Source organism: Babylonia areolata, chromosome 14 (genome assembly GCF_041734735.1).
Source record: "Babylonia areolata isolate BAREFJ2019XMU chromosome 14, ASM4173473v1, whole genome shotgun sequence".
In the NCBI taxonomy this organism is placed as follows: Eukaryota; Metazoa; Mollusca; class Gastropoda; order Neogastropoda; family Buccinidae; genus Babylonia; species Babylonia areolata.
The window spans coordinates 35,029,035-35,055,975 of NC_134889.1; the positions used below are offsets into that span (position 1 = coordinate 35,029,035).

A 26,941-nucleotide genomic window follows, 5' to 3' on the forward strand; every position below is an offset into this window, starting at 1 on the left:
TGTAGATACTGAAATGTGTCCAAAGAATAAGGATCAAAACAACACTTGAACTGACAGATAACAAAAAAAAACCCCAAAAAACAAAAAAAACAACAAAAAAAAACAACCATACATTCTGAACTAAACTGCATGACCTTATCACCACAATTGCATCCAAGAACCAAGTTGTACTGACAAAAACATGCAATATCTTAACACAGAAAATTATTTTACACAGGAAATTATAACAATAAAGATTCTGAAACACCCCTGTTTCCCCCCCCCCCCCCCTTTCCCAAACTGGAATGGTTCTGGACCAAGTCTACTTAAGTCTACAGTGAATGTTTCATGTATTTCCAATCCTTTCTGTCTTTCTATCTTGTATGTAACTTTGTTAAAAAAAAATTAAGAAATTTTTTTTTTTAATGTTATAGTGTGCCAGCAGAGTCACCTGCACCACCCACACTGTCCCCCTTCCCTCCCCATCCCTTCAACCCCCCACACCCCCTCCCCGAACCCTTTCTTATCTCCCTCCCTGCTCCATCCAGTCTTTGAGGTCGCGCCGACACCGCACCACCCTCCCCCTCCCCCCACTCCCTAGTTGGCCCTCTTTAGTCAGTGATGCCGCATCACCCGCCCCAGCTGTTGAAACACATGCAGTTTTGTGATGTCTGCCGCAATCCCTGTGCTGAAATAGATGTCGGCGTGTTCGAAACATGCTAGTGTCGGCATGTCGGAACATCCCAGAAAGGTGGTCTGTCTTTCAAGTTGTCCCCCCCCCCCCACCCGCCCCCTTCCCTCCCCTCTCTTTGTGATGCAGTATGTTGGACGTCACAGAATGTGTGTAGAAACAGGTTTTGAAATGAGCGAATCAGATCAATCTGCTGAATTGGACGAATCCGGATAAAGCAGTGACTCTGTCAGTCATTCACATAGCATCACTAAGACAAGCAAAGACTGGTTATTTCAGTTCAACTAGTTGGGGGAGCGAGTGTTGTAGCTTGCATTAGTATTCACAGTGTTTGGTGGGAAGGGATAAAACCAGTCAGCACAGCTAGTTCTTAGCTGTCTCCCAGAAGAACTGAACACTGACACAGGCTGACTGACTGATCGGTGATGTGAGGTGCAGAGAAATCCTTGTAGGGCTGTGTGCTGCTTGTAGGAAGTACTTTAGGTGTAGGGTGAAGTGCTTTATGTAGGGCTGTGTGTTGCTTAAAGTTGCTGTTACAGAGTAGAGTGAACTGCTTAGTGTATGTACAGCTTACTTATGTTTATTGTAAAGTAAAAGCAAACACTATAAAAACCACTCCATGTTGCCCTGCTATTAGTGTGGAGAGAGAGAGTGAGTGAGTGCAAGTGAATGTGTGCATCATCAGTCGATCCTATAGCCCCCTGTCTGCTCAACTCTCTGTTGGAATGGAACCTCTTCAGTTTTTACAAAAAAGGGCAGGGGGAAGGATGAGGAGAGAAGAGGGAACAAGACAAGAGGTGGAAATTATGGAAAACACCAGCCCCCATCCCAGCTTAAAAGGTTAAAGAACCCACAGACTTTGACAGCCATCGGGACAGTGATTCCATGTCCACTGTGTCCAAAGCTTGGCGTATACTTATAGGGAGGCGGGGCCCAATCCTCTCCTTCCAGCTCTTTCAACCTCCCCCAACGGAAGTCAGGTACACCCACTCACACCCTGGTGGAGTGAGGAAAATCATGCACACCAAAGTGTTGGTGCCTTTCCCCAAGGACACAACACCGTGCCCTAACAGGGCCTCAAACCCTGATCACTGGTGAACACTGGATCAGGAGTCCAACACATCATGGACTCTGTCACAGCACCTCCTCCATACTCCCCTTAAAAAAAAAATTTGTAACAAAATGTGGTGCAAAAGACACACAGGAACTCTCTCTTTTCCTGGTCAAATAACTGACAACAACACAATAACGTTTCACTAGAATGCATTAATGTAGACTCTGAACCCTGTCAAACACTGATCACAAAAACAGATCTAAAAACCCCAAACTACCCAAACACAGGATTTGGACAACATACAATCAACAACAACAACACAATAATAATTCAATTAATTGACATGTACCGTGTAGACTATGGACCCTATCAAACAGCTCACAAAAAAACAAAACAACAAAAAAAAACAACCTAAAAACCCCAAACTACCCAAACACAGAACGAGGATGTCACCATGACGGGATGGGTTTCAGGATGGTGGGTTTGGCTAAAAGACAAGACTGACAAAAAAAAGAGAGAGAGAAAAAAAAAGAAATGATTTCCAAACACTTTCACAAAAATCCACAGGATGCAAGAAGGAAGTTGCTTCCCAGCCACAACTCTGGGGAAAAATAAAAGGAAATCAATATGACTTGGGGGGGAAACGTATCAAAAAAGAAAATAAAGGGGGGTGGAGGGGTGGGGGGTATAGGGTGGAAGAAACAGGCAAAACTGGAGAGATCCGTGCACTAAATCAGACTTGGTAACCTACCCGGCAATGTTGCTTCAGTGGGTTAGCAAAAAAAGCAGCACAAACAAATGTACAGGGTTATTTTTCATGATACACACCTTGTTTTTTTAATGCGCCAATTCCATCAAACAAATAAAAATGGGGTTCCGGATACAGTGATACACATTTCACATTGAAAATCAAATTCACTTCACACTAAATTACTTGCCCAACATGATAATAGATGGCCGTTGAACTGAATGTGTGGGGACAGCAACAATCCTGATTTCAATAATGATGATGATGATCACTAATGTTTTGCTGTGTGCATGTAATGCTATGCAGAGCACAATGCCCTTTTGTCACCCTGGTGCACTGAATTTTACTTTCACATAAGTGAACTTTACTTTCACAAGTGTGAATTTTACCCACACAAATGTGAACTTTCCAGACACAAGTGTGAATTTTACCAATATTGATACATATGTGAATTTTGCCTGCACAAGTGTAAAATTTTACCTACACTGGAACACTTTACCTGCACATGTGACAAGTGTGAATTTTACCCACACATACATGAATTTTACTTACACAACAGTGAATTTCACCCCCACACACATGAATTTCACTTGCAGAAGTGTGAATTTTACCAACATAAGTGTGAATTTTACCCCAACACAGGTGAATGGGCACCAACATACTGTCAGCTTTGTCTTCATGTAGCTGGAACAGGAATCAGGCTATCAAGGCTTCACCAGAGCGTTGGATGCATGCAAAGTTCAGACATCTACCTTCCCCATCCTGTCATCCCCCCAAGCCCCTCCTCCCTGAAGCAGATGTGGTGCAGCTTATCCTTCGCCAATAGCTTTTTCCCCAAAGCAGTCAATGCCCTGTCTCTCAAACAAATCCAGTATGATAACTAGAATTGTGCAATCAACAACCATCTACCTGAAGATCTAGTCATCAGCCCCATCCACATGTAATATGCAGCTTCTGTTCAAACGCGTGGCGTGCACGTGTGTGTGTGTGTGTGTGCGTGTGTGTGTGAGAGAGAGAGAGAGAGAGTTTGTGTGTGTGTGTGTGTGTGTGTGTGTGTGTGTGTGTGTGTGTGTGTGTGCAGTGCATACAGTGCGTGCATGTGTAAGTTTTTATATTGATATGCACTTGTATGTATCCTAATTTCTACTGTATCTGTGTTTGTGTATGAATTTCGATTTATGTTCGTACCTTGTTATGTACTGTCCCCCCCAATATTCCTTGTGACCCCAGTACACTTGGTAATAAAGACATATTCTATTCTATTCTATTCTATGGATCAGTTCACACACTCTGACATCTCCTTGAAACTGTAAGTGATGTAGCATAACGGGAAGAAGAAGACACGGTCAGGTGTGTGAAGTGACTGCGCTTTATGAACTCAGTGCTATGTGAACGAGCTGAAAGATACATTTCTCTCTGAGTTAACAGACAATAAAGCTGTAGGTTACTTTCATGTGTGTGAGTAATTGTCAATGAAATCAAGGTGCTATCCCCACACAGTAAAAAATAGCAACAACAACCAACGCTGGTAAAAATATCAAATAAAACCATTACCAATCATATACGCCATGATTTTTTTTTTTTTTTCAAAAAGAAAAAGTACGTGAAAAAGTAAACTTACCTAAAAATGGAACCCAATTATACACACAAAAATGTGTGAGTGTGTGCGTGTGTGCACGTGCATGCGTGTGTGTGACATGATAGCATAAAATATAACAACAATTATCAAGAATGACAACCGCCACATTTGCAGAGCTTTGTACACATTTCAATATCTTGTCATCAGCATTTTTCACCCAACTTTTCAAAATGAACATGATCACCACATTATCTATTATTCAAATGAAAAAAAAAAAACCGCTAAAAATTGTTTCTTAAAAAGTATTTTATTTCTATTTTCTAAATCTAGTGACTACATGCCATGCAATGGGGTCAGATGTTGCACATGAGAATTAAATCTACAGATACCATATAACGCATGCACACAACAACTAATCTATACTGGGTAGCGTCTCTCTGCCACACCACCGCAATCTACTGACATCCACAGGATCCTAACCATCTCTAACTCGCATGCAGACAGATGCCAAGCAACCCCTTCAGGTTTAGTGCACATGCACATATGTGAGTTCAACAAACCCACAAGTATTCAAAGAAACATCTTGCTTCACAAACCGATAAGTATACATACATACAGTTCACAAACCCACAAGAATACAAACATACAGTTCACAAACCCGTAACTATACACATACACAGTTCACAAACCAAGAAATACAAACACACACAGTTCACAAACTCACAGGTATATACACATACAGTTCACAAAACCCACAAGTATACATATACTACAGTTCACAAACTCACAAGTATTCACATATACAATTAACAAACCTACAAGTACACACATGTACAGTTCACAAGCCCACAAGTATACACACACACATGATACAGTTCACAAACCCACAAGTATTGATACAAACATGACAGCTGACAAACTCAAGGGATTACACACAAGGCTCTGAGTTCATAAACCCAAGCTGCAAGTTTTAGTCATCCTTTCACTCCTACTGAAGTATGAGGACCACTGCAAGATAATGATTTCATGCCCAGAATAAACATTACAAATATACAAACATCTTGGTTGACATGAACAAAGAAGTAGATAACAACCTATACAATATTTTCATTCATCATCTCTGCCACACTTTGTTTTATCAATCATTTAAGTTGGGCACTTTTTCCCCCATTCTGCTACACACTGCATATAATGTATTGTACGGTCATGCTTTTTGTCTTGTTCTTTTTTTTCTGTTGTTGTTGTTGCTTTTTCATGCCATAAATTATGAACAAAAAGCTGATGTATGTGTGTGGTTGAGCAAATACACTGTCATTAGTTTCAGCCTAGAATTAATACACTGTCACGGTTTCATGTTACAAGTTGCCATTGGCAACTTTATCCATTTTGCAAACTGCCAACAGTCACTGACTTGCACTGACTGCAGAATATGGGCTGCAAGCTTTTCTCATCACTTCCTAAAGCACATTATTTCCTGTGACTAAAATCAATACAGTCAACTGTATTCTCAAAACATAAATCCTCTGTGTGTGTGTGTGTGTGTGTGTGTGTGTGCACATGCAAATGCATGTGCGCATGTACGTGCATGCGCTTGCATAGTGTGCATGCATGCAAGTGAGCACAGGCAGGTGTGAGTGTGCGCACACATGCGCGTGAGTGAGTGCATACAGCACATAACTAATTTTCTAATCAATTCTTATGTGTACATTTAAATGCAATTTGTTTTATTTGAATTTTGCTCCACAGAAAATACAGCTGCTTCAGATTAAGAAATCAAAACAAACTAATTAAGGATTTTGATTGATGAGATTCTGATGCTGTGATGCGGCTATCCACACCTGTGTACATGCACACTGAGCAATACTGGGCACAATGCAGCTTTCAAGCACTGACTAACAACATTACTTTCACAGACTCCATCTCATAGTGACGCCGCAGTACCGGCGTCAATCCATGCTGCCAAATGGATCAGGAATCAACTCCCCAAAGCACTGTGCTTTCTATAAATTTAGGGTAATGGCACAATATTCCTCATGTGAGTCACTTTTACTGAGGTGAAGGATGTACATGGAGTTGTGTAAAGTGGACTCAATCCTCCTGCCCTCCTCCATCCACACTTTCCAACAAATCTTTCTCTCCTGCCCCCCACCTACACACCTGTACCAACAAATCTTTCTCTCCTGCCCCCCACCTCTACACACCTGTACCAACAAATCTTTCTCTCCTGCCCCCAACCTCTACACACCTGTACCAACAAATCTTTCTCTCCTGCCCCCCACCTACACACCTGTACCAACAAATCTTTCTCTCCTGCCCCCCACCTCTACACACCTGTACCAACAAATCTTTCTCTCCTGCCCCCAACCTCTACACACCTGTACCAACAAATCTTTCTCTCCTGCCCCCCACCTCTACACACCTGTACCAACAAATCTTTCTCTCCTGCCCCCCACCTCTACACACCTGTACCAACAAATCTTTCTCTCCTGCCCCCCACCTCTACACACCTGTACCAACAAATCTTTCTCTCCTGCCCCCCACCTCTACACACCTGTACCAACAAATCTTTCTCTCCTGCCCCCCACCTCTACACACCTGTACCAACAAATCTTTCTCTCCTGCCCCCCACCTCTACACACCTGTACCAACAAATCTTTGTCTCCTGCCCCCCACCTCTACACACCTGTACCAACAAATCTTTCTCTCCTGCCCCCCACCTCTACACACCTGTACCAACAAATCTTTCTCTCCTGCCCCCCACCTCTACACACCTGTACCAACAAATCTTTCTCTCCTGCCCCCCCACCTCTACACACCTGTACCAACAAATCTTTGTCTCCTGCCCCCCACCTCTACACACCTGTACCAACAAATCTTTCTCTCCTGCCCCCCCCCCCCCCACCTCTACACACCTGTACCAACAAATCTTTCTCTCCTGCCCCCCACCTCTACACACCTGTACCAACAAATCTTTCTCTCCTGCCCCCCCCCCCCCCACCTCTACACACCTGTACCAACAAATCTTTCTCTCCTGCCCCCCACCTCTACACACCTGTACCAACAAATCTTTCTCTCCTGCCCCCCACCTACACACCTGTACCAACAAATCTTTCTCTCCTGCCCCCCACCTACACACCTGTACCAACACATCTTCCTCTCCTGCCCCCCACCTCTACACACCTGTCAAGTCGCTGTACATGCGCAACACATTCAGCTAATACACTGCGCACTGAATTGAAAAACTGCCTAATAAGGGGTACACTGCCTATCCAGGTGATACACTGCCTATCCAGGTGATACACGGCCTATCCAGGTGATACACAGCCTATCCAGGTGATACACTGCCTATCCAGGTGTTACACTGCCTATCAAGGGAGTTGATACACTGCCTGTCAGTCCCCTATCAGTCACAAAAGAATGGCTAATGCTGCAGTGTGTGTCTTCATGAAGCCAATATCACATGTTTGAATAAATAATTTACAGAACAGCATTTTCTCAGCAGCTACAGAAAACACTGCACATCTTTCAGACAAAACCTACTATGGTATGGGATAAACTGGTGATAACAATACCTACTATGGTATAGGATAAACTGGTGATAACAATACCTACTATGGTATGGGATAAACTGGTACTGACAAAACCTACTATGGTACGGGATTAACTGGTGATAACAAAACCGTCTATGGTATGGAATAAACTGGTGATAACAAAACCGTCTATGGTATGGGATAAACTGGTGATAACAAAACCGTCTATGGTATGGAATAAACTGGTGATAACAAAACCGTCTATGGTATGGGATAAACTGGTGATAACAAAACCGTCTATGGTATGGGATAAGCTAGTGATAACAAAACCTACCATGGTATGGTATTAGCTGGTGATAACAAAACCTGCTTTGAATGGGTTAACTGATGATAACAAAACCTGCTATAGTATAAACGGGATAAGCTGGTGATAACAAAACCTACAAAGAACTCCCAGGATAATCTGTTGATAACAAAATCTGCTATGAATGGGATAAACTCATAACAACAGAACCTGCTTTTCAGAAGTAGTAACGGGATAAGCTGGTGGTACTGATAACAAAACCAGCTATGAACAAAATAAAGCCAGTGATAACAAAAATCTGCTATGAACAGGATAAGCTGGTGACAAAAAAAACAACAAGGCCTACACTGGATGGGAGCAGAGATGGTCAACATGTGTAAAACATTCCTTTTCTAACTGTCACAACAGAACACTGCTGATACACTTGTTTGCCCACCCTCTCTTATGAATGTCCTTTTTTTCTCTTCTATTTCCTAGAATAATCTATACATCTTCCTCACAAGGGTAGGATGAAAACAGGCTAATAAGTGCCTATTCCTTTTCCCTCTATTAAAAAAAAGTTTTGATATTTATTTCTCTCATTACTACTCTTTAAACTGTTTTCCCTCTCCTCTCTTAGGTCTTGCTCAACAGCCTCAAACACTGACAATTAACATGACAAACAAACACAACTACACATATGATAAACACATCCCTACTCTTCCCAAGCTCCAACAAAGGCTCATCAGCACTTTTTATGCAGACACTGCTGTAGGCTGCCCAGAAATTGGGACTCACTGTGTCACATACACGCGTTTAAAATACAACAGACAAAAGACCAAAACACAGAATGACAGATACTGGATCAACGACCACAAGTGTTACTGTTGGGACAGGTAAAGGAGAGGTGGTACTTGGGGGGACAGGAAGAGGTCTGTCCTGGGACCACAAGTGTTACTGTTGGGACAGGTAAAGGAGAGGTGGTACTTGGGGGGACAGGAAGAGGTCTGTCCTGGGACCACAAGTGTTACTGTTGGGACAGGTAAAGGAGAGGTGTTACTTGGGGTGACAGGAAGAGGTCTGTCCTGGGACCACAAGTGTTACTGTTGGGACAGGTAAAGGAGAGGTGGTACTTGGGGGGACAGGAAGAGGTCTGTCCTTGGACCACAAGTGTTACTGTTGGGACAGGTAAAGGAGAGGTGTTGCTTGGGGGGACAGGAAGAGGTCTGTCCTGGGACCACAAGTGTTACTGTTGGGACAGGTAAAGGAGAGGTGGTGCTTGGGGGGACAGGAAGACGTCTGTCCTGGGACCACAAGTGTTACTGTTGGGACAGGTAAAGGAGAGGTGGTACTTGGGGGGACAGGAAGACGTCTGTCCTGGGACCACAAGTGTTACTGTTGGGACAGGTAAAGGAGAGGTGGTACTTGGGGGGACAGGAAGAGGTCTGTCCTGGGACCACAAGTGTTACTGTTGGGACAGGTAAAGGAGAGGTGGTACTTGGGGGGACAGGAAGAGGTCTGTCCTGGGACCAGACATCAATCATCATCATCGCATCCACGCAAAAAAAAAAAGGGGGTTAATGATTCCCGTAGCCTTTAACGGTCATAGGGGCCGTGAATTCATATCCACTGAGCCCAGGGCTTGGCACAAGAAGGCAGGGGGCCCACTCCTCTCCTGTCATTTTAACCTCACCCAACCTCAGTCAGGTACCCATTGAAATCTGGGTGGGTGGGGAAAATTGGGAGCAAAGTGCCTTTCCCAAGGACACACCACAAGAATCCTCAACAAACAAAACAAACTTTCACTGTTCCCACATTAATCTATCACCATACATCGTCATCACAAAAATGAAAAGAACACTAATAATGCTGATGATGGATGGTTTCTGTGCCATATAAAGAGATTAAGGATGCTACGGATGTGTAAATCCAAAAGATATGACAGAGGATGGAAAACGGAATGTATAAAAAATCATGCAGGACATGACAACAAACAGTGTTAGTAATGGATGACACTATAAATGACAATAACTGAGAGTGAGAACCATGAATCATGACACTATAAATGACAATAACTGAGAGTGAGAACCATGAATGATGACACTATAAATGACAATAACTGAGAGTGAGAACCATGAATCATGACACTATAAATGACAGTAACTGAGAGTGAGAACCATGAATCATGACACTATAAATGACAATAACTGAGAGTGAGAACCATGAATGATGACACTATAAATGACAATAACTGACAGTGAAAACCATGAATGATGACACTATAAATGACAATAACTGACAGTGAGAACCATGAATGATGACACTATAAATGACAGTAACTGAGAGTGAGAACCATGAATGATGACACTATAAATGACAGTAACTGAGAGTGAGAACCATGAATGATGACACTATAAATGACAGTAACTGAGAGTGAGAACCATGAATGATGACACTATAAATGACAGTAACTGAGAGTGAGAACCATGAATGATGACACTATAAATGACAGTAACTGAGAGTGAGAACCATGAATGATGACACTATAAATGACAATAACTGAGAGTGAGAACCATGAATGATGACACTATAAATGACAGTAACTGAGAGTGATAACCATGAATGATGACACTATAAATGACAATAACTAAGAGTGAGAACCATGAATCATGACACTATAAATGACAATAACGGAGAGTGAGAACCATGAATCATGACACTATAAATGACAATAACTGAGAGTGAGAACCATGAATGATGACACTATAAATGACAATAACTGAGAGTGAGAACCATGAATGATGACACTATAAATGACAATAACGGAGAGTGAGAACCATGAATGATGACACTATAAATGACAGTAACTGAGAGCGAGAACCATGAATGATGACACTATAAATGACAATAACTGAGAGTGAGAACCATGAATGATGACACTATAAATGACAATAACGGAGAGTGAGAACCATGAATGATGACACTATAAATGACAATAACTGAGAGTGAGAACCATGAATCATGACACTATAAATGACAATAACTGAGAGTGAGAACCATGAATGATGACACTATAAATGACAATAACGGAGAGTGAGAACCATGAATCATGACACTATAAATGACAATAACTGAGAGTGAGAACTATGAATGATGACACTATAAATGACAATAACTGAGAGTGAGAACTATGAATGATGACACTATAAATGACAATAACTGAGAGTGAGAACCATGAATGATGACACTATAAATGACAATAACTGACAGTGAAAACCATGAATGATGACACTATAAATGACAATAACTGACAGTGAGAACCATGAATGATGACACTATAAATGACAATAACTGAGAGTGAGAACCATGAACAAGACACCAAACAGAAGGGTTATGACGGCCATATGACACATGAATTACATTATTGGAAAATGACACACATCAGTGTAATTTTTCAGTTAATCACCTCACATAAAGAAAAAAAAATCTAAAGATATAGCATATACATGATCATGTTAATCAACTTCTAAAACAAAGCAGCAAAAGTTAACATTCCCCATCAAAACAAAGACAATACACTATCATGTAAATAGTCCTGAAGGCTGCCATGATGACTGTACATGTACCAACACGAACTGGAGTCAAGTTTAAATCTTCTACTTTCTGCTGTGCCTGTGAAGACAACAGCAGGTACAGCACTGCAGTCTTTCCCACCCCTCAGACCCAATAACCTCAATGATAAATATCATGGACATGTCTTTTCACCTTTTGAAGAAAAAAAAAAAAAGCACTTTATCAGTTCCGTTTGCACCCCCAAATTCAACTTGATAGTGATAATTGAATGAAACCAGCACAATTCAGAAAAAATAAAATAAGAAATAATGTAATCTATTCTGATGATACGCATGTATGAAGATGTGCATGCATGCATGTATGCATGCACACACACACAAGTGCAGTCATCAAGTAATTAACCCTTAACTGCCGAGGAAAAAAACATATATGTGGTGTCCAAAGTTGTAAATCTATACCAAGAACCATCAGCCCAAAACTGAAGAAAATGGTCTGGAGATATACCACTCTGGACCAAAGGTGTGAATTTTCAGCCTGCCAGAATAATTTTCTTTCTTTTGATGAAGTAGGATGTAAGTTACTAAGTACTATGCCCTGAGGCAGTCGAAGAGGTTAGGAATAAAGAACTGATGTGTCCAAATAATCCCTTTTAGTTGCCCATGCAAACAGTGGACGTGTACCTCAAGAAATGAACTACAAATGGTGTAATTCTTTCAAGATTCCAAATCTTTCAAAGCTGCTCCAAAGTATGTTGCATCATTTTTCAACTTTGAATCACTGCCACCAAATCACATGTTCCTGGAACACTGAAAAAAAGAGTTTTCACCCTTGGCAGGCCAGTTTCTTTCGCTCACATTTTCCTCCATTACCTTGTTATTCTCTCCATGGTGTGTGTGACTACGTCATCATCTGTGAGTGTGTGCACAGCAAGACATAGCTGGGGCACTGTGGCTCCAGGCAGCTTCATACTGTGGCTTCATCTACAATGCTCATTAACTTCACACTGTGTCGGGATCCAACCAGGAAATAGTCACACCAGCAATCTCACTGTGAAACACTGTGTAGGGATCCAACCAAGAAATAAATCAGTCACACCAGCAGTCTCAAAACTGATGCTACATTCTTTAACATTGGTTTGACTGCATGCCTACAAGATGTGTGGACTGGCCAATGGTTTCTATATTTTACTTCACATCCCAGCCCCTGACGACTGAAGGTTTGGCTGCCAGTCCTTCGACTGAGAGGAAAAACTAAGATCCCACGTGGAACGTGTTTCAGAACAATACCCCCCCATCATTCTTTTCTATTTTCATAACCCGCCTTTCTCCTGTCCCTGGAATTCTTTTTTTGCTGTTCATTTTAAATATGTCAAAGTGTTTGTTTTTGTTTTCTTAGTTAAGTAACAATGTGCAGATGTTTGTAGCTGTTGCTGTTTTTACGTAAATAATGTCAAAGCATATGCTGCTTTTTCCTGTTAAAAAAAACAAACTATTCCATGGGCTTGGGACATATAACCCTTGTGTGCCACTCCCACACCCCCTCCCTAAACCCCCCTCCCTCACAACCCTCTCCACCTTGTTGTTGTGGCTGACCATCTATCTGTACACAGTTCACAGACTCCACATCATGCACGAAACACAGGTCTATAGATACAAGACTCAGAAGTCGGGGCCCCTGTCCCGCCCACTAGGTGTGACGACAGCAAAGGGGACAGACTGTACACTAGTACAATAGAGAGGGCACAATAGAGTGGTGTCTGTGTGTTGGCACACACACATACACACACACACACAACACTTACCACAGGGGGCTGACTATACGTGGCCTGCAACTACATCACCATCCACCCTTCAGTTTTTGTGTGATATGGATACGGTTTTCTAACCCTATCCATCACCATCCACCCTTGAGTTTTTGTGTGATATGGATATGGTTTTCTAACCCTACCCCTTCTCTCAATTACATGTCCACCTCTCTTCAGTAACCGTCTTTTCTGATCATCTTTTACAACACCCCTACTTCCCTCAAGCATATCACCATCACCCCTCTGTTTCTCTCTGTTCTGATACTGTTTTTCAACCCCACCACTTCTCTTTGATACATCACCATCTTCCATCTCCTTGTGATGGTTTCCAGCTCCACCCTTCTCCACCCAACACATCACCAACACCCTCAACACCCCCTTCTCCACCCAACACATCACCAACACCCTCAACTGCCCCTTCTCCACCCAACACATCACCAACACCCTCAACTGCCCCTTCTCCACCCAACACATCACCAACACCCTCAACTGCCCCTTCTCCACCCAACACATCACCAACACCCTCAACTGCCCCTTCTCCACCCAACACATCACCAACACCCTCAACACCCCCTTCTCCACCCAACACATCACCAACACCTTGAACTCCCCCTTCTCCACCCAACACATCACCAACACCCTCAACTGCCCCTTCTCCACCCAACACATCACCAACACCCTCAACTGCCCCTTCTCCACCCAACACATCACCAACACCTTGAACTCCCCCTTCTCCACCCAACACATCACCAACACCCTCAACTGCCCCTTCTCCACCCAACACATCACCAACACCCTCAACTGCCCCTTCTCCACCCAACACATCACCAACACCCTCAACTGCCCCTTCTCCACCCAACACATCACCAACACCCTCAACTGCCCCTTCTCCACCCAACACATCACCAACACCCTCAACTGCCCCTTCTCCACCCAACACATCACCAACACCCTCAACTGCCCCTTCTCCACCCAACACATCACCAACACCCTCAACTGCCCCTTCTCCACCCAACACATCACCAACACCCCTTCTCCACCCAACACATCACCAACACCCTCAACTGCCCCTTCTCCACCCAATACATCACCAACACCCCTTCTCCACCCAACACATCACCAACACCTTGAACTCCCCCTTCTCCACCCAACACATCACCAACACCCTCAACTGCCCCTTCTCCACCCAACACATCACCAACACCCTCAACTGCCCCTTCTCCACCCAACACATCACCAACACCCCTTCTCCACCCAACACATCACCAACACCCTCAACTGCCCCTTCTCCACCCAACACATCACCAACACCCTCAACTGCCCCTTCTCCACCCAACACATCACCAACACCTTGAACTCCCCCTTCTCCACCCAACACATCACCAACACCCTCAACTGCCCCTTCTCCACCCAATACATCACCAACACCCTCAACTGCCCCTTCTCCACCCAACACATCACCAACACCCTCAACTGCCCCTTCTCCACCCAATACATCACCAACACCCCTTCTCCACCCAACACATCACCAACACCTTGAACTCCCCCTTCTCCACCCAACACATCACCAACACCCTCAACTGCCCCTTCTCCACCCAACACATCACCAACACCCTCAACTGCCCCTTCTCCACCCAATACATCACCAACACCCCTTCTCCACCCAACACATCACCAACACCCTCAACTCCCCCTTCTCCACCCAACACATCACCAACACCCTCAACTGCCCCTTCTCCACCCAACACATCACCAACACCCTCAACTGCCCCTTCTCCACCCAACACATCACCAACACCCTCAACTCCCCCTTCTCCACCCAACACATCACCAACACCCTCAACTGCCCCTTCTCCACCCAACACATCACCAACACCCCACTGATTCTGTCTGCTCTGACCACTGTTTTCCAACCCCACCCATTCACTTAACTCATTCTACCCCACAGCTACTTGTCTGCTACAACTGCCCTGGACCAGCACTACATGAGACCACTGCAGAAAAAAAAAACAGGGTGGTTCATTCAAAATGCAAAAATAAATGGGACATTTTTTTATGTAATCAGCTGAACAAAGCTTTGTTTTCATGCTTCCGGAATCTGTAAACGGTTCAGTGAAATGCCCACTGTACTGGGCAAGAATAAACAAAATTAGAATAGTGTGTTGTTATGAGAATACTCGTACCAGGTCCACAGGGGAAGTAATCATGGTACGAGTTAACTTGTACCTGGAGTAGAATGAGCTAAACACATTACCATCATCCTTCTGATTTGGTCTGGACATAGTTTTCCAATCCCACCCCTTCCAATGCACCGATCCACCCTTCAATTTCCTTGTGATATGCATACTTCTTTTTTTTTTTTTTTACCCTACCCTTTTTTCTAATACATCACCTTCAACCTCCCTGTTTCTGTCTGATCTGGTATTATTTTTCAACCCAACCTCTTCTCTCTAAAACATCACCATCACCTTTGTGTTTTCTTGTGATATGGACACAGATTTCCAACCCCACCCCTTCTCTCTAAGACATCACCATCACCCCTCAAATTCTGTCTGCCCTGACACTGTTTACCAACCCCACCTCCCTCTCTCTTATAGTAAACTAATACACTTTTCTGTGTCACTTTCTCTAACACCTCTACTGAGGACATCTCTTCATGTTTCACCATTTTCAATCTTAAGAAATGGAATATGTTAGTGTCTGCACCTGAACCACCAAGTGTTACACCTGACAAATGTGTTTTAACACAAAATGACTTTCTCTAACAGAATAAGTCAAGAACTATTTTTGACACCAAACAAACAGTAAGAACTGATGTGGAACTGGAAGGTTTCATTTGATTCACAAGTACTGGTTGGTGAATAGAAAGAACATGTCCATCATGCTTGACACATTGTTTATGCAGCTTTAATTTTTTTTTTTTAATAAATCATGACAAAGGTATTGTGCAACCCAACTTATTTCCATTAACAAACAAGCAAACAAAGAAAAAAGGCTTTCAAACTGAACTGTTTACCTCATGAACGTAAGTAACTGTAGATCTGTACTTATAAGTATCCATAACTAATACTGGGAATAGTACTGACAGTAAAACACTTACCCATACGTCTCCATCACTAAAACTACTAACTGCATTATCATTCTGTGAAAATACTTATTCAATAATTAAATCAACCTGTACTTAAACAGAAAACCCCATCTGCCGTCAATATAAAATCTTGGATGAGGAAAATATTCTTAAACAGGTATGAGAAACCACAACCAAAGCAGTGTCAACATAAAGGGGGAAAATGCAAAAATGTAAATCACTACCAGGTATGTTAATTAAAGAAAGAAAAAAAATCCACTGAATTTAAATAAATCAAAAGTAATAAATGTGTTTAAGTTACAACTAAAGAAAAAAACGTACTGGGGAAGGTAAGGAAATATTTTGTTTCTAGACTTAAAAAAATATCAAACACAGGGGAGTAAAAGCAAAGACTCTGGGGAATATCCAATAATCCTCTTTTTCTGTTTCTACAGTGAAAATCAAAACCCAAACTGTGAGGAAGATGTCTCCACCCCTTGCTGACAAGCAGACTATGGCAATAAGGACGGGGCCAAAAGCCTGTACATAGTGAAAGCTCAGGACAACGACACAGGGGGAACAGGTCAGTGTTAACTATAATAACAATATCAATCATGACATAAAAAAAAGGGAAAAAGAAAAGACAACATCCATACTCACTTTGCCCTAGAGACATGTCCATCCCAACAGAAAGAAAAACACAGCAGGCACATGAGGTGAGAACAAATCCAAAATGAAGTCAGTGAAAGCGCTCACTGCCACACACACACACAAGCAGCGTTAAAAAAAAACAAAAAAACAAACAAACCCCAAACAACTTCAGGTGGCTATTGATACACACCCTCCACACTTTTTTTCTCACCATGTTTCATGCTTGTCAAAACTAAGAATACACATCACCACTAACCCCCACCTCCCTCCCCTGTCTAAATTCCAAACCACCACAAAATCAACATTTTAGAAGCAGTACACCCTTGTTCTTGTCATTTTCCACCTGTCACCCCCACCCCCAAATTTCTGTTTCCATACAAGGAAGTTACAGAGTGAAAAAGCTTCACTCACTGGCTTTTTAGGAAAAGATAGTTTAAATAAAACAACAAAACAAAAAACAAAAACCAAAAAAAAAACACCCGAAAGGTTTAAGAATTCTTTAACAATAACAGTAACAGGTGAATAGTAATCACTATACATAATTATGTATATGACATGCATCATAGAAACACAAAACCATACATGCTCGCGAGTGAGCATGTCAGATAAACAAAACCACCGTCCACTCACCCATACACTTGCTTGACAAAGATACTTTTTATAAAACTGTTAAACTGTGCATGTTCTGTTCATAAATTAAACATTTTTTCACAGGACTTTTTTTTGTGTGTGTGTATCTGTGAATGCTTTAGGCTAATCGCCCAGTACTGTAACTAACTGCTAAACAGCAAGACAACATTCGATCAAGATAAATGAAATCTTAGTCTTTTCAAGCCTCACTGATCCTTATCTACATCTACATGAACAGGTCACAGCAGACACGGGGACAGCCCATTCAGACCATCTGACACATCCTCTGGGCTTTACGCACACCGTTAGCTAACCCACACAGTCGGTTGCACAGACTGCACCCCCCACATTTTTCCACACAGGGATCAACACATCAAGCCAGCATGCCACAGCACACCACACGGCACCACATGACATGAAAACATCAGTGGAAAGACATGCAGCATCCCACAGTGTGTCAGCCACAACACTCACTTCACCAATATGATGACCATCACAAACACGATCATCAAGCCTTCACAAACATTCTCCTTTTTTCTTTTTTTCTTTCTTTTTGTTTCTGACACACACACACAAAAATCAGTTTTTGTGTGTAAAAAGTATTATCAATTTACTATCTAAGAGGAGCATTGTTCATTGTTGTCAAATGGATTTTCTGATGAAGAGACAGGGGAACAGCCTTCAGAAAGTTTGATCAGAATGCTGTTGTTTTGTATTTCTCATTTTTGTTTTGTTTTGTTTCAACATACAGAAACTGTTGAGAAGTTTTGAGTAATGCTCTTTCCAACTGTGGTGGTGCTTACTGGTACCCAAGAAACAACATTTTTTGTTGTATACTTGATTAAAATATCTTTCCGTTCAAAATTCAGTTGAAATAAGTTTCCTTTCCTTTCTTTTTTCTTCTGAACACAGTCATAATTTTTGCTGTCAGAGTGCACCACATCTCAGATAGTAACTGGAGAATTTGTCCTGTGGAACAATGAAATCCTTGCTGTCACTGCCTTTTGGGGGTTCAATCAAACAGAGAAAGTGTGTGTAAGTTCTGTAAATTAACCGCATTCCAAGCAAACCTACACTTTAATTTGTTTCAAAACATGGCAAGTCAGTACTGGTGGCAGGGGGAAAAAAAGCAAAGCAATTGAGACTTCAGTTGAAATAAAACTTCAAATCTGTATAACTAAAATCAGTGGCTCATCTGCACAAAACACTTTTAAGCTTTAAACAAAAATCCACACAGGTCCTGCAGAAAATCAAGGCTGACTGTAAAACCAGACACCACGATGTCCCCACTGAAAAACAGAGCATCCGTTTCCGAAACTGCTCACAATTCCAACAGCTCTGTTCACTACAAAACAAAATATCTGCCATTTCATCGGCAGACAATATCAAGAACAAAATACAGAACGAAAAAAAAAAAAAAAAAAAAAAAAGCAGACACAAATAGACACAAAATTTTTCATCCAATAACAAAAATCAAAAGAAATAAAAAAAAAAAAAAAAAGAAAAAAAAAGACGAATGAAAACAACAAAAGCAAAACAAAAAAGATTGAAAAAGAAAACCAAAGTGAAAGGTGGTAGAAAAAGAAATCTACCACAATCCACGGCAGAAATCACACCTGACTACACCACCACAGTGCTATCAGCAAGCAGGGCAGGGAGTGGGGAGGTTGGGGGAGGTGAGGGGGGAGGGGGCGGGGGGGCATGTCCATGCAGACACCACATCAACAGGTATCAGCACACTGATACTGAAGCCAAAGGTGAAAGGGAGAAGGGGGCAGGACTCCTTTCACAAGAACCAAACAGTGACTAACAAAACCACTACAGGCACATGCCCACAGTTGTACATACCAGAAGTCCTATGATCTTAAGTCAAAAAAAAAAGAAAAAGAAAAAGAAAAGGACACAAAAATAGAAAACATCAGACTGAAGCCACTCTGTGTTCAACACAAACGGTAACCAAACACATCTTAACTATCAAAAATAAATAAATAATAAATTTAAAAGAAAAGAAAAAGAAATTAGTTATATACTTTGGAAACACTTATTCCTCGTCACAATTCACCAATGAAATTATTCCTAACACTGACAAATGAAATAATAAAAAAACCCATCGTAATTCATCAATGAAAGTAATACTAACACTGATAAAATAATTATCTAAAAAAAAATCAAAAAAAAAATCATCCACATGGCAAAAGATGAAATGAGTGACATATAAAGATGAAACAACGGATAGATGAAAGAAACCCAAGACAGTTACAGGACACCAGGTGTGGTACACTCAGGCAAATGAATGACAAGTAAATGAATCACAGGTTAACTAATCACAGGTAAAAAAAAACAAATCACAAGTAAATCAATGCACAGGTTAACTAACAGGCAACAAACCAGTGACGAAGTAACTCAATGACACAGAAAGCATAGAAAGACACGGACAACAAGAAGACGTACGCACAGCAGCCACACAGGCATGCAAGTGTGGGTCCGCACAGACGCACGCCTCACACAACACGCGTCAACAGCAAGGACCACAGGGAAAGAAAGGAACACAAACATGGTGTCGCCACACACACACATACACACACAACACAGAGGACACGATCATTGTCAGACAGCTCACAAAATGCGGACCACATGCAGGGGGTCTGTCCTGGCAGCTACCGATGGTACGAAACACCTTCTCCTCTTTCTTCTCCTCCTCTATTCGTACACTGATGGTATGAAGTATGGTGTGATAAATGCTGCCTTCAGGTGTCATATACACCCGTATGTATGCTATTTCTACGCCTCTATTTGTACACTGAAGGTATGACATGTGGTGTGATAACTGTTGCAATGCTTTTTCTCCTCTTCTAATTGTATATTAATGTTATGCCGTATGGTGTGAACTGTTGGTTACAGGTATCATTTACACCTGTATATATATATATATATATATATATATATATATGCTATTTCTACACCTCTATTTGTACACTGATGTTATGACATATGGTGTGATATCTATTGCATACAGGTATCATATATACCTGAATGTGATTTTTCTCCATTTCTTTTTGTATGTTGATGGTATGATATATGGTGTGATAAATGTTGCTTACAGGTATCATATATACCTGAATACACTCTTTCTCCATCTCTATTCATATGTTGATGGTATGATATATGGTGTAACAAATGTTGATTCCAGTACATACCGTATCTCCATCTCTGTACATTGATGGTATGACATATAGTGTGATAAATGCTGCATACAGGTATCATATACACCTGTATATGCTATTTCTCTACCTCAATTCATACACTGATGGTATGACATCTGGTGTGATAAATGTTGCTTACAAATATCATATCCACTTGATATGCTGTTTCTACGTCTCTGTTCGAACACTGGTGGTATGATATATGGTATGATAAATGTTGTTTACATGTATCATGCACACTGGAATAACACACTTCTCTTCTACTCATGCTATTTCCCCACCTCCACTCGTACATCGATGGTACAACACGTGGCGTGATAAACGTTGCTTACAATGTATCAAACACTGATGAATACCACCATTATATTAATCCATTCATACATTTGCCTCATTCTCATCCCTTCCCTCCACAGCCAAACAGTCAATGCAGCCAAGCTATATACAGAGATGCCAACCCCTGTGAAGTGTTTGCAGGAACAATCAGGAAATCTGGCAGGAACATTTCAAATTGGGTAGGAACACTCCGACTCCGAGCCACATCAGCAAATGTACATTTTATCTACAAGGCATATAAACACTTGGGCCTACCTGCAGCACAGTGTAACTGCTACGATTAAGCTGATTGGTCCACTCAATGCTGTTTTGATGTAAACACGCACACGAATAGCTGAGCATCATCACGCGAGACCAAGGTTAGCAGTGACTGCCCTGGCCTCATGATCGATAGCTAATGAGTGTTTGGGTAATGTTACGACAAGAAAGCATGTGACCATGCTATGTAGTTGAAAATGAACTCGTTGGAACAATTTTGACGTTGGCATAACGTCAGAACAAAGTGCGATCGAGCATGACAAAATTCAGTTGGCATCTCTGTATACACACAACAAACTGCCGACTCCAAAGGAAAAGAACCTCGGCATGATCCCCGCTTACCTTGGAGGACCCGAAGAGGCCGAAGATGCCGCCTCGCTTTTTGGCCTTGCCCGTGACAGTGGCGGCTTTGACTGTGTTGGGCAGAGACTGGCTCTTGGAGGTGTTGTTGTGGTTCTCGATGTTGCCCCCGGTCACGCTCAGGTCCTCAAAGGCAATGTCCTGAGGTATCGTGAAGCCAGACTTGTACCTGTCTATCACCAGTCTGGAGTCCTGCAACACAACACACAGCCACTTCAGCCGTTTGCCTGTGACTGGTTGTCTCAAGGAGGGGACAAAGTGCCTGTGACTGGTTGTCTCAAGGAGGTGACAAAGTGCCTGTGACTGGTTGTCTCAAGGAGGTGACAAAGTGTGTGGAATGATCCATATATGCTACACCACAACTGTTGAAAAAGAAAGATAAAAAGAACAGATGCCTGATCTTTGGATAAACGCAAATCGATGGTCAGGTCTTGAGAGCTTATCCTAGGTTTGTATAAAATAACGATTTAAAAAAACATAAGAGCTTATCCTAGGTTTGTATAAAGTAACGATTTTAAAAAACATAAGAGCTTATCCTAGGTTTGCATAAAATAATGATTTAAAAAAACATGAGAGCTTATCCTAGGTTTGTATAAAATAATGATTTAAAAAAACATAAGAGCTTATCCTAGGTTTGCATAAAATAATGATTTAAAAAAACATGAGAGCTTATCCTAGGTTTGTATAAAATAATGATTTTAAAAAAACATGAGAGACTTTCCTAGGTTTGTATAAAATAATGACATTAAAAAAACATGAGAGACTATCCTAGGTCTGTATAAAATAATGACATTAAAAAAACATGAGAGACTATCCTAGGTTTGTATAAAATAATGACATTAAAAAAACATGAGAGACTATCCTAGGTTTGTATAAAATAATGACATTAAAAAAACATGAGAGACTTTCCTAGGTTTGTATAAAATAATGACATTAAAAAAACATGAGAGACTTTCCTAGGTTTGTATAAAATAATGATTTAAAAAAACATGAGAGACTTTCCTAGGTTTGTATAAAATAATGATTTAAAAAAACATGAGAGACTTTCCTAGGTTTGTATAAAATAATGACATTAAAAAAACATGAGAGACTATCCTAGGTTTGTATAAAATAATGACATTAAAAAAACATGAGAGACTTTCCTAGGTTTGTATAAAATAATGACATTAAAAAAACATGAGAGACTTTCCTAGGTTTGTATAAAATAATGACATTAAAAAAACATGAGAGCCTATCCTACGTTTGTATAAAATGATGATTTTAAAAAAACATGAGAGACTTTCCTAGGTTTGTATAAAATAATGACATTAAAAAAACATGAGAGACTATCCTAGGTTTGTATAAAATAATGATTTAAAAAAACATGAGAGTCTATCCTAGGTTTGTATAAAATAATGATTTAAAAAAACATGAGAGACTATCCTAGGTCTGTATAAAATAATGATTTAAAAAAACATGAGAGACTTTCCTAGGTCTGTATAAAATAATGACATTAAAAAAACATGAGAGCCTATCCTACGTTTGTATAAATCAATGATTTAAAAAAAACACATTATGAGAGCCTGTCCTATGTTTGCATAAAACAATGACATGAAATTAACAAATAAAGTAATCAGATTCAGAAATGTATTAAAAGATCATAAACGTAAAAGATGCACTACAGGCAAATGACTGAAAAAAGAAGGCATTTAACGGGTCGCAGGTGGACTGGGCTATAACGAAAAAAGATAAATACATAAATAAATAGACTGCAGGTCATTCTGCCTGGTTAATTTGTTATTTTTTTCATTTCTTCCTGCTTACAATAAATCACTGTCATCTTACAGTTAAACACTGTCCAAGGTTTCACAGCATGTTGTTCAGCTGCACTGATGCCAATTCTAACAAGGAAAGACAACTTACTTCCTCCCCCTTCTCTCTGTGCCTGTATAAGTACCAGATCAGATTCTGTGTGTCTCTGTCTCGCCCTATCTTAATGTGTGTGCATGCGTGTGCGAACATAAATCCATATGGCCCTGGTTCCTGTGCATGTATCGCATGTGTATACAGAAACATCTATGTCTATATCTGTTTGTATATATATCTATATATATATATAGAGAGAGAGAGAGAGAGAGAGAGCTGTATGCGTTTGTGTTCCAATCAAACACTTAAGAATACACTCACAGCTGGATGAGAAAACTAGCAGTACTGCGTGTGTGCATGTGTGCGTGCATGCGTGTGCACGCATGTGTGCACTCACGTGCCTGCAAGTATACTCCTGCAGATGCACAGAACCGTGACCAGTGCATCAATACCCTCGACAACCTCGCGACACAAAAACATGCACCTGAATCACGTACCACGCTACTTCCCCTGAGTGAAGATGTCCAACTTACCTGCGCACTGTTGATACTGGCCGAGGCCTTGGCCATGCCCTCTATGCAGGTGTTGATGATGGGTATCACATTCTTCTCGATCTCTGAACACTGCTGGATGCACTCCTGGATCTTGTGTATCCTCCGTTCTTCCATGTCTTGGATTTGCTGCACACACACACACACACACACACAAGAATACACACACGCGCGCACGCATACACACATATGCACACACGCACGCGCACACACACGCGGACGCGCACACACATGCACGTGCACACACACACACACAGTCCAGGTAAACAGATTGCCTGATCCATCCACCCACCTGACGTGCACCAAGTACAGTTTGTGAGTACGCACACACATACACACACACACTGACAAACCACTGCTCTCTCTCACACACACACACACACACACACACACTGACAAAACACTGCACACAGACACACACACATACACACACACTCGCGCACATGTGCTCACTCACAAACCGCTGCACAGACACACGCATGCTGACAAACCACTGTATGCAAAAAATATTCACACACACACACACACACACACACACTGAAGAACTTCTGCACACAGACCACTACATACACACACCACTAAATACTGACAAACCACTCCACACACAAAGACACGCATATACAGCCCCCCCAACCCCCCCCCCCCCCCGAAACACACACATACCTGAAAGACTTGAGGCATGAGGGTGTAGAAATGTTCCTGCTGACTGGTGTTGAACTGTTGAAGGACACTGGCGTATTCGTTTTTACACTCCTCACACGACTGGGCTTTCTGTGTCATCACTATCCGGTTCTAAAATCACACACACACACACACAATAATACATCAAATCTATTCTTTAAACAAATGAAGAATGAGTTACAAAATACATTTTTTCTATAAAAGAAAGGGGATATTTTTAGAAAACCATGTCTTTTCAAAAGCAACATGCGCTGCCTTGATGGTCATATGCCATGAGAAAAAGAAATTTGTTTTGCAGTATCATCCATATTTCCGTCAGGTGCTCACATACAGGTACACACACAGGTACACACACACGCACAAACACTTTCACCAACCTTTTCCACCTCTGCTCTGGACAGATTGATGTCGGCGTCTGCCTTTCTGTAGTTGTCCATGGCCTTCTCTGAATCTTTGAAGGCCTTTTCATACTGTTTCTTCGACTGCAAGCATAACGAATCTCCTACAGCTGTATGTCACGGAGAACAAAACCTGACAGTAAATCTGACAGTGAAGTGTCCACTGGGTCCACGGTTCCCCCTTCCCAAACAATGCATTCTGGACACCTGGTTTAACTGGTGCCTCTCTCTCTCTCTCTCTCTCACATACACACACATAGTGTATTAAAGAATTTAGCGATTTACATTTATAAATCTTTTGCGTATCTAAAAGCACTGACATAATAACTATATGGATAAAAGCATCTATAATCGTACTGGTTGATGGTAATCTTTTACGTATGTTCAGACAAGATATGTATGCATGTGTATGACTGATGTGTCGAATGGGGCTAAGGCCTTTCTGAATAAATAACTGAGTCCTTGTTGAAATAAATATTTGAGTCACACACACACATACACACACACACACACTCTTTTTTCTTTGACACCGCCAATGGGCTTGTAGGGTCCACTCACCCTCTCCAAGGCCTGGGCGTTTTGTCTCAACTGTTCCTGTAGCTTCGCCCCCTCCTGTAAATGCTACACACACACACACACACACACATACACAGTGTCACACATTAACTGCCACAGCAATCCCACTCAAACGCATACTGTTAAACATGACCAAAGGACAGCTTTCTTTTCAATCCACTTTCCTGGCTCTTCCAAGGTCTTACAACATGCATGATCAACGTAATTATGTCACAGCTTTCTTTTCAATCCACTTTCCTGGCTCTTCCAAGGTCTTACAACATGCATGATCAACGTAATTATGTCACAGCTTTCTTTTCAATCCACTTTCCTGGCTCTTCCAAGGTCTTACAACATGCATGATCAACGTAATTATGTCACAGCTTTCTTTTCAATCCACTTTCCTGGCTCTTCCAAGGTCTCACAACACACATGATCAACGTAATTATGTCACAGCTTTCTACTTGGGGAGCCAAGTGCTCTTCTAGGATGTCCTGGACAAATCCTGAATCACAGATCTCATGTGATCAGAATCTTTTCCTACAGGCTTTGGCTAAACAAGCAAAAAACATGCATTCAGTGGCCCAGAAAGCTCTAAAAATCCAGATGTCAGAAACAAGAAGTTATTCCCATATCAAAATGACAATATGAATAAGATCAAAATAAAACAAGGAGAACAGGCTATATTTGGGAGAAGTTCACTAAGACAGCACAAGACAGGCAGCAGTGGAGGTCTTGGTGTGCCGGGTGTTACCTTTTTGGTGGGGCGTTACCTTTTTGCATTCCCGTTTCAGTTAAAGAACCACGGTGTGGTGGAGTGTTACCTGTCTGCATTCCTGTTTCTGTTAAAGAACCACGGTGTGGTGGGGCGTTACCTTTTTGCATTCCCGTTTCAGTTAAAGAACCACGGTGTGGTGGAGTGTTACCTGTCTGCATTCCTGTTTCAGTTAAAGAACCAAGGTGTGGTGGAGTGTTACCTGTCTGCATTCCTGTTTCTGTTAAAGAACCAAGGTGTGGTGGGGTGTCACCTGTCTGAATTCCTGTTTCAGTTAAAGAACCACGGTGTGGTGAGGTGTTACCTGTCTGCATTCCTGTTTCTGTTAAAGAACCACGGTGTGGTGGGGTGTTACCTGTCTGAATTCCTGTTTCAGTTAAAGAACCACGGTGT

The 26,941-nt window shown here is 41.6% G+C and overlaps 1 protein-coding gene across 3 annotated transcripts in view; it reads right to left on the bottom strand.

Annotated features, from left to right (window-relative positions):
- LOC143290017 (formin-binding protein 1-like) overlaps positions 1 to 26,941 on the bottom strand; it is a 61,563-nt gene that overhangs the window by 17,009 nt on the left and 17,613 nt on the right. For 2 of the 3 annotated variants that reach the window (XM_076599341.1, XM_076599340.1), the window contains exons 5-10: positions 25,777 to 25,839; positions 25,198 to 25,302; positions 24,803 to 24,931; positions 24,122 to 24,268; positions 21,726 to 21,935; positions 19,438 to 19,452 (exon numbers count right to left, since the gene is read on the bottom strand). In XM_076599341.1, the coding sequence (XP_076455456.1) occupies positions 19,438 to 19,452; positions 21,726 to 21,935; positions 24,122 to 24,268; positions 24,803 to 24,931; positions 25,198 to 25,302; positions 25,777 to 25,839 (669 nt within the window). The remainder of the gene's footprint in view (positions 1 to 19,437; positions 19,453 to 21,725; positions 21,936 to 24,121; positions 24,269 to 24,802; positions 24,932 to 25,197; positions 25,303 to 25,776; positions 25,840 to 26,941) is intronic. The other variant, XM_076599342.1, reaches the window with a different exon arrangement.